Raw genomic sequence first — 13,719 nt, 5'->3', positions numbered from 1 at the left:
TGGCAAAAAAAATTATTGAAATTATATTGTTAAGGAAAAAGTCTGAACGCGTGAATATAAAACTTGTTTACAGAAGATGCAAGAAATTCACAGTTTGAAATATTATTTGCAGATTATACAAGAGTTATTTTATTTAGAAGAGGTACTGCTTATTTTCTAGTTTTCAAATGTATTGTGTAAAAAAAAATGTACTTTTTTTTTTATCAAAGCAAAACAGCGGAGTCCATATGTGTTGAATACCTCAGGCGACTCTACAGAGGACCAGGATGGTGATTCAAGGTACAATACAAGGCAGATTCCTTTATGTATTTTGACATATTTCTATATATTTTTAAAATTGTATATTTCAAATACAGTGTCCTTTTTTGCATGGAGTCAACCCAAATGGCATGTTAATAAATCACTAGTATTTGGCATAGGACGATAAGCGGTTTCAAGGTTTACCACAGGTTGGAAAAGTCAAGCTTTTTCAAAACCGACAGAATTTTATGATTTATTGTTCCTACTGTTGGACCATCTACATGCCAGATAAATAAGATCCAGTCCCAGATGCCAAATCTTGTAAAAAAAATGTCTGTTTCTCTAGGTATCTGGACAACAAGTCAGCAAAGTTTTCAATATCTAAACTTGTTAACCAGTATTCAACTGAATTAAAAGTCTCCTATCAATATAGGAGTTAACTGAGAAAGAGAGGAGCGGAAGCAGGAGATGAAGTAATGATGATAAAGAAAGAGCAGAGTTTATTGAATAAATTTAGTTTGCTTATGATTCAATGCTCAAACTTTATCTTACCAGGATGAATCCAACAAGTGTTATAATACCACAAGCAACAGCAGAGGAAAATTACTGTTTCACAATATTGTCCAGAGACAATACAGACCCTGAAATGGAGACATTCTCTATCTCTTACTCATGAAAACAAGTGTCACTTGAATCCACACAGTCATAAGATTATAACAATATGGAAAAATGGAAATAATAATGAAGTAATAATGATGGGAAAATAATAAAATATAAAAACATAATAAAATGACAAAAAATAATTAAATCATTATTTATTGATCAATAAAATGATATAATGCTAATTATATAAATGACTATTAATCACATGATTAAATAAAATAATTAAATGGGCGACGCGGTGGCGGAGTAGGTGGCGCCGTCGCCTTATAGTGGTTTAGTAGTTGCGCTGTCGCCTTAGGTCACTGGATGCTCGACTAGGTCAGTTGGCGTTTCTGTGTGGAGTTGGCATGTTCTCCCTGCTTTCGCGTGGGTTTCCTCCTGATACTCCGGTTTCCCCACAGTCCAAAGACATGTGGTACAGGTGAATTGGGTTGGCTAAATTGTCCGTAGTGTATGTGTTTGAATGAGTGTGTATGGATGTTTTTCCTGAGATGGGTTGCAGCTGGAAGGGCATCCTCTGCGTAAAACATGCTGGATAAGTTGGCGGTACATTACGCTGTGGCAACCCCAGATTATTAAAGGGACTAAGCCGAAAAGAAAATGAATGAGTGAAAATAATTAAATGAAGAATAAATGAATGAAAACAAATGAAAATAAAACACAACACAAATGAATGTTTTGCTAAAACAACACACACATAAGTTTGCTACCAGGATTCTCAGATCCTTGGTTAAATGCTTCACTTCGGTATATGTAGAATTTTTTTTTATGACCCCAGTATAGGGTCACAGTATCTCCAGCAGAAAAGGACACTTCACATCAAAATCTACTCTTCCAAAATATTTAAAATGTTTCTTAAAATAAAATATATTGTGTTCAATGTTGGGAAAAAGTTTTTTTTTATTATGTAACCTTGATATTTTTATCCAAAGTTGTCTTACGTCACAATCTTATAACGGCCCATGCCTAACTAGTATATATCACCACAGTTCTCATTAATCTTGATAGAATAGTATACATTTATTTAGTGTGTAATGAGTATGTCAAATATTAAAAAGCAAGCAATATAAAGCAGCACAGATTTTCTTTAGAAAGAGCAAAGATTTGTTGTGAAGGGGTAAAGTTGGTTTCATATTCACAAATTCAGATGTTCACCTACTCAGTCAAATCTTTTATATCAGTATTCTTTGCGAATTATAATTAGGGAAATTGTATTAGCAGTTAACATTATCAAAGTACAACATTGTTCACAGCAGGGCTCAACAATAAGGACTGCCCGATGGCCCGGGGCCAGCATGAGAGATGTTCGGGACAGTAAAGAGAATCGTTACTGGCCCGATCAGGCCAGTGCTGCCTTGTCATCAAATTTTTATTTGCCTGCTACTATGTCAATTGTATGCAAATACAGTCTTAGAACTGAGAAACAATTTGTGCTTTTAAGTCTCAGAATGCTACGTTTTCTGTAAAGTCGTGAACCCCATATTGCTTTTTGGTTCCTTTTATCTGATTGGTTGTTGTTAGCACGTTATTTTTTTCACAACCTGGTAAAAACCAGGACAGTGAAGAGACGACAACATCAAATTATGAGGCTAAAAGAAAACGTCTGTTTCCAACGTTGTGGAAAAAGATATTTACATGGGTGCAACACAACGAAAAAAATGAAGTGATGTTTTGCATAATTTTCCATCACTTTTAGGTCAGCCACTTTTTGTTTAGCAATAAAATACCTGCACATTTTCCATACTGCTGTATTTTACTGCTATATATTTTAACATTTTAAAAATATTTAAATTCTAGATTCAACAACATTATTTTTGACTCATTATTTAAAATATGTGGCTAAATAAATAGCTATTTTTTATTTATTTATTTTGGTGGGGCCAGTGAAAATTTTGGCAGGGCCGGTAAAAATCTGAACTGCTGGTCCAGTCGGGCCAGTAGAAAATGTCCTTAGCGTTGAACCCTGCACAGTCAATTATAGTGTTAATATTGTTTTAAAGCAGGTCTGCGCAATATATTGTACAGCATCGATAACGCAGTGTGATGATTGGCAATAGTAACATTGCAGGATATGCAATGTTGAGTTTGTAATATAATTGATCAGTTACATGTGTTGTTGATGTCTGTGATTTGTATAATGATTTTTAAAAGCATTTAGGTATAAGAAAATGTAGTTTGTGACCTTGTGACCTTTTTGTTTTTCTCATTCAGTTAATGTACTTGAATACTGTTAGACTCGGGACATGATAAAATTCTTTATTTCAGTTGTATCATTCTCCTTAATTGTTTTTATAGATCGCTGCGTATGAAAATATTGCCCAGACCACAACCAAAGTGTGTCTGGGGACCCCAAAAAGTTTATAGATCATTGATTAGATTTGATGGAGATGCAAATAGTAAACATTAATTCATCAATCTCTGACTAAACATGCTCGTGAAAATACTCACAACACATGCAAATACAGAAATGCACTGCAAATAGCACAGACCACATCAAAAACATGTAGAGAGACCCCAAACATTTTATAGATTGTTTAGTAGATTTTATGCAAATGCACTCCCACTGCAGAATCATCTCAATCGATCTAACGTTATACATTCTTTCCAAATAGAGATGCTCAATTTATCTGGTGAAATTGAATTCATATTGCATTATGTATCGCAGAATATAAAAAATAATCACAATGTTAGATTTTCCCATTATCGTGCAGCCCTATTTTGAAGTTCTACTTGCATGCAATTTCAGACCAAATATTCAAAGTAGTGTGGTAAACATCATAGAGATCTTCTGTAAATATAATCATGTTTATACACTTTTTTAAACAGCAAGTTACAGTTAAAAATATAATGTGTTGTGCTCATAACACAATGTATAATTTTACACATTATAATAAGTCAAAAAGTGATTTGACCATGTGATTGCCGATCTTGAGAGGTTAACGTGTTAATATACATTCCCCAATGTGCACTGCACGAGCACAGCACAACAAAAGATGCACGGCCAAGCTGATTTAGAGTAGGCTCAAAATCAGACCGAAACTGCACAGTGTATATCTGCTCTAACGGGTGTTTGTTTCCTGATGCGTGCTGTAGGCTGCAGACCAATCACAGCAGACTGGACCTTGAAATCGCATAAACCTATTGTAGGAGACTCTTTAATATGATAAAAGAAGGCAGTCTTCAGTAATGCTGATTTCTTTTTTTTAATTTTAATCCATTCGCTCAGTCTGAAATCTTAAAGTGAGGTTTGTTTTTGTCACCCTTGTGGGATGCATCCTGCAAACGTGTCTGCTGCATTTTTCCATTTTGTTTGTTCCTTTTTTTTCTTTCTTTATGGCCCATTCCCATTTCAGAGAACAAAGTCCACTAACTGATGAACAGTTGGTATCAGGGTAAGATTAAACCCCCATTTTAAACCACCTCTTCTTCCTCCAGAGCACCCCATCTTTGTTTACTTTCTCTCCCTGGTAATTTATCTGGCATATATATGCTGATGTTCACATATATATGCATTCAAATGGCAAAATAATAATAATAATCTTGTGTAATTTATGTGTAAGGGTGTGTTCACACTTATTTGGTTTGGTTTGAGTTACAGAAACACTGGTGCGCTGTTTGTCTTTTATTTGGAATGAATTTCTTTGTACACTGAGTCTGAAATTTTCTTAAACATTCATTGTTCTAAAATTTTGTCAAGTACAGAAAGCATTGGAAAAAATGCAGAGCAATACAGAACAGAACAAAGACTTCACGCAGAAAAGAAAAAAGAAAAAGAAAGAGCAAATGTCACCCATTGAATTGAATGAATCCTGAACAGAGACTGGCAACATGTCAAAGGTACAACACAAATTCTCAGTAGAGATTAGACCAGAGTCCTCAAAGAGACTCAAAGTCCAGAAAAACTGTCAAAACATTGGCTTTAGTGGTTCAACTGCAATCGTGTGGTGCTCAAAAACACATTGTGTGTCAACTCGCAGCAGGAAGGTCGCTGGTTCGAGTCCTGCTGGGCCAGTTGGCATTTCTGTGTGGAGTTTGCATGTTTTCCCCGTGTGTCTGTGGGTTTCCTCCAGGTGCTCTGGTTTCCCTTACAGTCCAAAGACATGCACTATAGGTGAATTGGGTAAACAAAATTAGCCGCAGTGTATGAGTGCTTGTGTGAATGTGTAGGGTGTTTCCCAGTACTGAGGCATTAAAATCAGCATACAATAAAGGTTAAACACCTTTCAAATAAAATAAAGGGGTAAAAAAGTATCTGATTTTTTTTGCTGGACAAAAAGTTTTGGAGACAGTGTGTAAATGTAATTGACATAATAGGATTGTATTAATTTATTATAATTTTTTTTATTTAAGTTTTTATTGCAGAGAGATACAATTCACAGCATCAGTAGACATATGTCACTTTTACGGTTTAAATTCCCCAATCAGCGACCAAATAGAAAACACAAATTTCTTCATAACAGCAACAGAACATATCCCTTTGCCTTATTTTACATTATCCTAATCAAAACAATGTACAGAAAAAAGAGAATAAAGAATAAGGCAATATAACCAGTAAAAATAAGTCTTAAAACTCAATAGAAGAAAAACATTAGGTTGAATGGGAGTGATGTACTCAATCCATTTAAACCAAAAGTCAACAAATATATCTATTTGGTTGTGAACACTGTTTGTAATTTTCTCCATATTGAATATATTTTTCATCAAATTTGTGGTGGATTAGGTTTATACCAGCATCTAGTAATAGCTTTTTACTTGAAGCAAGGATAATTCTATACATATATTTGTGTATTTATTTTTAACATGCGAAAATTTCAGGCACTTTGTGTAATGAACTTAAAGGGAAAATTAATTGAATAATGGATATTTACTCATCATTTACTCGACAACATTTAATCTTTACTTGTTTCACATCTTTATGAGTTTATTTATTTTGTTGAACACAAAAGATGATATTTAAACACAGCTGGAAACCTGTATCCATTGACTCACATAGTCTTTGTTTTTTTTACTCCATAAGTCAATGGTTGCAGGTTTCTGCTTTCTTTAAAACATCCTCTTTTATGTTCACAAACCGAGGAGTGCACCAATCAAGTCAACTGAAACTGTTGAAAAGATTTATCATCCAAAATGAAGACTAAGGTTCAGGTTGACTCAGATAAGCAGACAATATGGACCTGACAATAAAGACTTTAAACCAAAAACGAGACTTGATGACCAGTTTTTAAGTCATAGTTAAATAGTTAAAATGTTTTACATCACTGTGCAGGGCAGACAGCAGAAACGTCATAAGTCTCCTTTCATGTACTTTGTTTATGTGCGCTATAACCAACAATGTTTGTTTTTACTTTTTTTTTTTTTTTTTACACGTTACATGCTCTTTACAACTTATGATTTAATTATAAGTCCATTTAGCTCTGCACACAGCATTGTTTCAAACTTCAAAGGGTTAGTTCACTCAAAATTACATTTCTTTCAGTAATTATTACTCACTATCATGCCATTTTAAAACCTTGAGACCTTTGTTCATCTTCAGAACACAAATTAAGATATTTTACATGAAATCTAAAGTCAAAACGTTGACTTTAATCGTTCATCTGCAATCATACAAAGCTCCAAAGATACATTGTGTGGCTACAGACAGTATGACACATCGAAAATGGTGTCAGCAGTGCAAAATGTAATAATCAAATTGCCCGTAGTAAATACATAACCTAATCTAAAATAGAAGGCATTTGGTGAACAAAGTAGTTTTTACAGTTTATTTGGCACGCAAAAGTGTTGCTTGGAGCTTCGAATGAATACAGTTGAACCTCTGAAGTTACATGAAACATTTCGTCAATGGTTTTGGCAACTTTTCTGGGTCTCAGTTAGGGTTGTTAGTGTTTATGGAGGATGAGAGAGCTCTCAGATATCATCTTAAAATATCTTAATTTTTGTTCTGAAGATTAATGAAGGGCAGCACGGTGACTCATTGGTTAGCACTGTTGCCTTACAGCAAGAAGGTCGCTAGTTCGAGTCCCAGCTGGAGCAGTTGGGGTTTCTGTGTGAAGTTTGCATGTTCTCCCCATTTTTAGCATGAGTTTTCTCCAGGTACTCTGGTTTCCCCAAAGTCCAAAAAATTAGTGGAATTAAAGCATATTTTTTTGTGTACATCCTAAGTTTCGGTTTTACAAATGACAGCGTGGACACTAATTGAACTAAATAACGTTATTTTCTGGTCCTTACCAAATTAAACAAAAAAACTGAACCACAAGTGTGAACAAACCCTCTTAGCATAAGCTTGAGTCACAGCAACAGATCTGAGTACTTAATGCTAACATTGCCAATAATACAATCGTAATTTAGTCCATTCGTTGAAATGCAGAATTTTGGGAGAATCACCTTTCAATCATGGATGACGTTTAATTGAATGTGATGCAGGTAATGGGCCTGCGTTTATGCAGTGTTCACAAACTCAACCCATTTCAAGTTTGTTTCCCTTCATTTTTTTTCCACCACTGAATGAGAATATACGTTGGATCAGATCACTTAATTGTGTGCCACGGGTTTCTGGGGGGTTTGCCTCACTGTATGTTACTGAAGTGGGTGAAACATATATAAAAAGGGGGGCAGTAAGAGCCAGCATAGATTTATTACTCTGCCAAAGGAATCCAATCACCACACAATTTTACTTATTCACATCTTTTAGTTATTATTGGTGTATTTAGATCAGGACAAATGTCCAAATTATTTGTACTGTAACCCATCCCTACTAAATCCCCTAGAACTATGGGTTATTGAGAGTGTAAAACCATCATTTCCTGGTAGATTAGAGCGCCTTTATTGGACCCTCCACTGGGATTATACACACTATTTTTAGTTTCATTTCTCGTATCTGAGTGCTCTTTTTTTGTTCCCCTATAAGGTTTTCGGATATTATTCTTGCCACCATCTTGGCCACCAAGTCTGATATGTGCGGCAAGAAGTTTGAACTAAAAATAGACAATGTGCGATTCGTTGGGCATCCAACCTTACTGCAGCCTCCTCATACTATTCAGGTAAGACAAGACATATACCATTACTTGTGAAATGTTAATGCAGTTCATGGGCAACCCTCAGATATGATTATACCCATGTAAGGAATCACAAAGGAACTTTTATAAAGACCCAGTATATACTGTTAAAAAAGTAATATAAAGATAAAAAATAAATGGACCTACTTGGACATTATTTAGTTTCCATTAAGCTTTACTATTAAACTCTTTGTGGGCGAAGCAGCGGTGCAGTAGATAGTGCTGTCGCCTAACAGCAAGAAGGTTGCTGGTTCGATCCTCGGCTCAGTTGGCGTTTCTGTGAGTTTGCATGTTCTCCCTGCTTTCGCGTGGGTTTCCTCAGGGTGCTCCGGTTTCCCCCACAGTCCAAAGACATGCGGTACAGGTGAATTGGGTAGGCTAAATTTTCCGTAGTGTATGAGTGTGTGTGTTGATGTGTCCCGAGATGGGTTGCGGCTGGAAGGGCATCCGCTGCGTTAAAAACTTGCTGGATAAGTTGGCGGTTCATTCCGCTGTGGCGAACCTGGATTAATAAAGGGACTAAGCTGACAAGAAGATGAATGAATGAATGAATGAATGAATGAATGGATGAATTAAACTCTTTGTATTTTTTTCTTTTTTTATTTCTTTACATATTTATTTAGTAGATATTTAAAGTGTTAACTTTAATTTGTTTTTGTTTGTTTTAACCGTACTTTTTGTATTTTTATTAACATACTTTTTGTTACGTTTTAATTTATGCTTGTTAGTTTGTTTTAATACAACTTTTCATCATTTATTTAAAGAAATCAAAGTAAAAAAGGCATTTTATTTAACTGTGTTAGTAAAAATGTATTAAATTTTAATAAAATTTCTAGCTTTCTTATTTATCAATTTTGCAGTTGTTTTTTGTATAATTAAATTTTTTGTTTAATTATGTATACAGATTCATACAAAAATAAATAGAATATATATATATATATATATATATATATATATATATATATTCCATTTAATAAATATATTTTCGTATATAAATATATATATATATATATATATATATATATATATATATATATATATATATATATATATATATATATATATATATATATAGGACTCTTATTTATATTTTTGTGTAAATTATTTTATAATGTGTAAATTTGTACCATTTTAACATGTTTGTTATACTAGTGTATATTTATTTGTCAAAATGCAATGTTTGATTATTTAAGTATAATTTATTTAGAAAACCTTTAATTAGTTATTTTTATTCATTAATCATAATAAGTTTTCATTTGTAATGCATTTTAAAATCCATTTATGTCTTAAACTAAAATCAAAGCAATAGAAAGAACAGCATTCATTTGATAATTTAAAACAGAACTCTTTTGTAGCATTATAAGTGTATTTAATGTCATATATCTTATTTGGATAAAATTATACATTTTTATCAAATTAACTTTTTGACCTGACCTAAGAACTTTGATTGATAACCTTCTCTGTATATTACTATTAAGGAAAAGATGTAAGACTGAATTTTTAAGAATGTAGTGACCATTTATTCTTCTTCTAAGTGTCTAGTTGAAAACTACTGTAGGTGTCAAGAAACTATGAATGATGAGCAGCTGACTTTTTTCCAGAGGCACCGACCGCTGATGTGATCACAGACTAACAGCTCCACCTTCTGTTAGAAAGTGTGTTAGGAGACCATGCTAACACTTTAAAATCATATTAATGTTAGTTAATGTGTTTAAATGAATTAATTATGAATATCTTCTTCAGCTATTAGTTAAACATTTACTAACAAATTATGAAATGCAAAGTTGTTAACATTAGTTAATTAGTTAGTAATTAGTTAACATTAGTTATGAGGTAACGAACTAACAATGAATGATTTTATTTTCATTAACTAATGTTAAAAACGATGAATGCATACTATGATGGATTGTTTATTGTTTGTTCATGTTTGTAAATACATCAGCATTGTAGAGCTTATTGTAAAGTGGTACCAGACCATAATGCCAAGGAGTACTATATATATATATATATATATATATATATATATATATATACACACACTAAAAAACACTATAACCTGTAATCAAATCGTGTCAAGTTAAGGTAAATTCAGTTATTCAAATCATTATAAATGCCCAATTTTTCTATTATGTATGCATATATTATTATTATTATTATTATTTGCACAAAATTAATTGCATACGAGATTTTATAATAATGTGTTATTTTAAAAGTTTGTATGCATCATTCAGTTGATTTACTATAATAATACAATGCTAAAATGTACCAAAAAATGTTCTTCCTTTTGAAATACATGTGTAATATTAAGATGAGTTTTATGTAATTTTGCTTATTCATGATGTTCATTTCCACAGGCTTCTAAAACGGACCCCTCCCCTAAAAGAGAGCTGCCCACCATGATTCTGTTCAGTGTTGTTTTTGCATTACGGGTAAGAAAACAATAAATGAATGTGTCAGAAAGACCCATTAAATTGTCATTCATTGTAACAACAGTTTCTCCCCAAATCAGTTTCAGGTATATTTATCGAAAATTATAAACCTTAATATTGGCATTTTCCGTTGTATAATATGCTTTCTGTTTTTATAAAATTACTGTAGTCAATTTAATTTCATGCAGACTCTGAAAATATTTGATATCATATTTATACACATATTTAAAACATTTGAAATCACATCATTATTTAAAATGTGTGTGTAAAATGTTTGCCCACCACTATCAGATGTGGAATGGCCTTAAAAAATATGCATATCTACTTGAAACGTGTGAACATCATGGTGTTATATCAGAATCGTTTTAAAATAATGATTCAACACTAACAGATAAACATTTTAAATATTTAGTTCAGCAATATTTGCACTTAAAAAAAAAATTACTGTTGTATGTTCACCCAGACTCAAAAACAGTAAACATAATAATGTTGTTTAAAATAACAGTTTCAAAATATAATATAGTTGACAATTTAATTTATTCCTGTCATGCAAAACTGAATTTTCAGCATCATTACTCCAGTTTTCATTGTCACATAGTCCTTCAGAAATCAATCAAATATGCACATTTTCTGAGAAAGAAACATTTTATATTATTAATAACGTTTAATATTGTTGTGTTATTATTCTGAAAATCAGAATGTGATGAAAGATTGATTTTGTTCAAGAATATACAGTTGAAGTCAGAATTATTAGCCCTCCTTTAACTTTGTTTTCTTTTTTAAATATTTTCCAAATGATGTTTAACAGAGCAAGGAAATTTTCACAGTATGTCTGATACAGAACAAACCATCTTAATACAATAAATTGCCTGATTACCCTAACCTAACCTAACAAACCTAGTTAAGCATTTAAATGTCACTTTAAGATGTATAGAAGTCTCTTGAAGAATATCTAGTAAAATATTATGTACTGTCATTCTGGCAAAGATAAAATAATCAGTTATTAGAAAGGAGTTATTAAAACTATTATGTTTAGAAATGTGTTAAAAACAGAGATTGGGGAAAAAAAATAAACAAGGGGGCTGATAGTTCTGAGGTGCTAATAATTCTGACTTAATTTGTAAGTACTTTTGTTATGTTGTAAGTTATTACAGTATAACATGTAACACTTTTTATTGTAAATTATAGGAATTCCTCTTAGCCGACATTTTTGATGATGCATCTCTACATTGTTAAAAAAGTTAAACTACTTTCATTCAAAGAGCATTTTTATATTAGACTAAGTAAAAAATATGGTGAGCATAACCTGTTTTTTTTTTCAATTTGCCCTAAAGTAAACAAACAAACAAACAAAAAAAGGCCCTAGATAAAATTTAAACACAATAGTTTTTCTCAAAGGAATATTTTTTACTTTAAACCAGAAGTTTTTATGTCATGTGACTACTTGATAAAAAAAGATACTCTTTGTGTGCTACCGTTTTAATGTATTTCAATTTTGTGTTTTGTTATTACCATCTTGTGTGACATTTGTCATGGGCTAAAATTATTTAGTATAGTTTAGTCTAAAGTACAATTTTACTTGGATTTTGATTTTAAATCGAACCAAAGTAAACCTTTTAATTCATTGTCTATAAAACTATATTTTACCTTTGAGTCGATGCGTTGTTTCCTCGGGCAGAATACGTATTTTGATATTAAAATACATTTTTCATTTTCAACCAAATCAAAGCTATAATTTGAGGGTAATGTATAAATTTAGGTGTTACAAATTTAAAAGTTTTAGGTTGGTCCAAAGCAAGGTTACACTTTTAACCTTCAGTATGATTCATTTCAGGTTGGTCAGGTCTACATTTTCCTTTAGTATGCAGATTACAAATTACAATTACAATTTAACATTTTTATTTACATTAAATAAATGCTGTCTTGATGAACAGAATAATTTTCTTTAAAAAAAAACATAGACAAAAACCTGACCCCAAAATTTTGACCGGGAGTCTAAATTATTAGTTTGTTTTTTATTTGTTAATTTATTTTATTTTAAGTTTATTGAGTAAAGCCTAACTAGGAACGATGGCTGCAAATTATTTTTATGCTATATGCTCTATATTGGTTGTCTCTTTATATTATTGTCCCTGTTAAATAAACAAACAAACAAAAATAAAATTAACTAATACAAAAGAATTTATATTTAGTGTCTCAATAATACGTTTTATGTGTGAATGTAATTATTTTTCTTTGCAACAATAATAATTTTAGATTTTAAATTTAAATTATAAAAATTACATAAAAAAGGAAATTATGCTTTGAGGAAAAACTTATATATGTAGCTGTAATAAATTACAGTATATATATTTTTTATTTTAAATGTTGTAGTTTAAAAGTGATGAGTCAGCTGTTTGTCTGTGAGGGTCTTCAATTTCTCAGAAAGGGCGCGGCGCTGATAAACCAAAAGTATTCTGTCTATCAGCATGCAGCTGACCACACATCACAGAGAGCTGAGTCACTGCTGCAGACACACTCCTATCAGCTCTGCAACACACAAACACACACACACCCAGCCCTCCATGACTCTGCACTTTTACAGTGTGTGCATGATACAAATGTAAAAGTGTATTAAAAAACACTTAAAATGAATTTTAAAATGGTAATGCGCATGTCAGTTGTTGCATTTTTAGGAATGCATTTTGTAATAAATACATTAATATATACACAGTGCTCAGCATAATTGAGTATGCCCTATTTTGAAAATAAATATTTGTATCCAATTTTCAGGGAATATAGGCAATGTATTTTGGTGCATTTGAACAAAACAGATTTATCAAACAGATATATTTATTAAAAGATTATTTTAGTCACAGAACATTTTCCATAAAGTTAAAATAAACCATCGAAATATGGTTGAAATAAATAATGTTACAACATCATTGAACATAAAACATTTATTCTGACTTATACTTTACAAATATAAAACATGTGATCATACTGTGTTATTACATTTAGAAAAACTTGCTGACAAATTGTATGTTTGAAGAATGGCTTCAAATCATACTGACAAAGTATAAAGTTTAAAATGACAATTAATGAATATTTTAAAGATGATCTGTAGTTTTGCATAATGTTATTTATTGTTAAATTCAGTTGATGTGTGCAGTGCTTTACACTATAATAATCTGTTTTTTTAATCATATCATTTCTACATAATTATATATATATATATATATATATATATATATATATATATATATATATATATATATATATATATAATTATAAATATATTATAAATATAATTATAAATTATAAATATATAATGTAATATAATTATAAATAATTAT

At 31.4% G+C, this 13,719-nt stretch overlaps 1 protein-coding gene across 16 annotated transcripts in view; it reads left to right on the top strand.

Annotated features, from left to right (window-relative positions):
• Nucleotides 1–13,719, top strand: part of nprl3 (NPR3-like, GATOR1 complex subunit) — a 38,205-nt gene that overhangs the window by 912 nt on the left and 23,574 nt on the right. For 6 of the 16 annotated variants that reach the window (XM_087243035.1, XM_087243032.1, XM_087243034.1 and 3 more), the window contains exons 3-6: nucleotides 210–279; nucleotides 4,257–4,295; nucleotides 7,808–7,940; nucleotides 10,310–10,384. In XM_087243035.1, the coding sequence (XP_087099161.1) occupies nucleotides 210–279; nucleotides 4,257–4,295; nucleotides 7,808–7,940; nucleotides 10,310–10,384 (317 nt within the window). Of the gene's footprint in view, nucleotides 1–209; nucleotides 280–4,256; nucleotides 4,296–4,873; nucleotides 7,039–7,090; nucleotides 7,941–10,309; nucleotides 10,385–13,719 lie in introns of those variants that run through there. The other 10 variants (XM_087243040.1, XM_087243037.1, NM_001025534.2 and 7 more) reach the window with 4 other exon arrangements.

This window comes from Danio rerio, chromosome 3 (genome assembly GCF_052040795.2).
Source record: "Danio rerio strain M-AB ecotype USA chromosome 3, GRCz13ab, whole genome shotgun sequence".
In the NCBI taxonomy this organism is placed as follows: domain Eukaryota; kingdom Metazoa; phylum Chordata; class Actinopteri; order Cypriniformes; family Danionidae; genus Danio; species Danio rerio.
The sequence above is the reverse complement of the archived record's forward strand: the minus strand, read 5'-3'. Positions and strand labels throughout refer to the sequence as shown.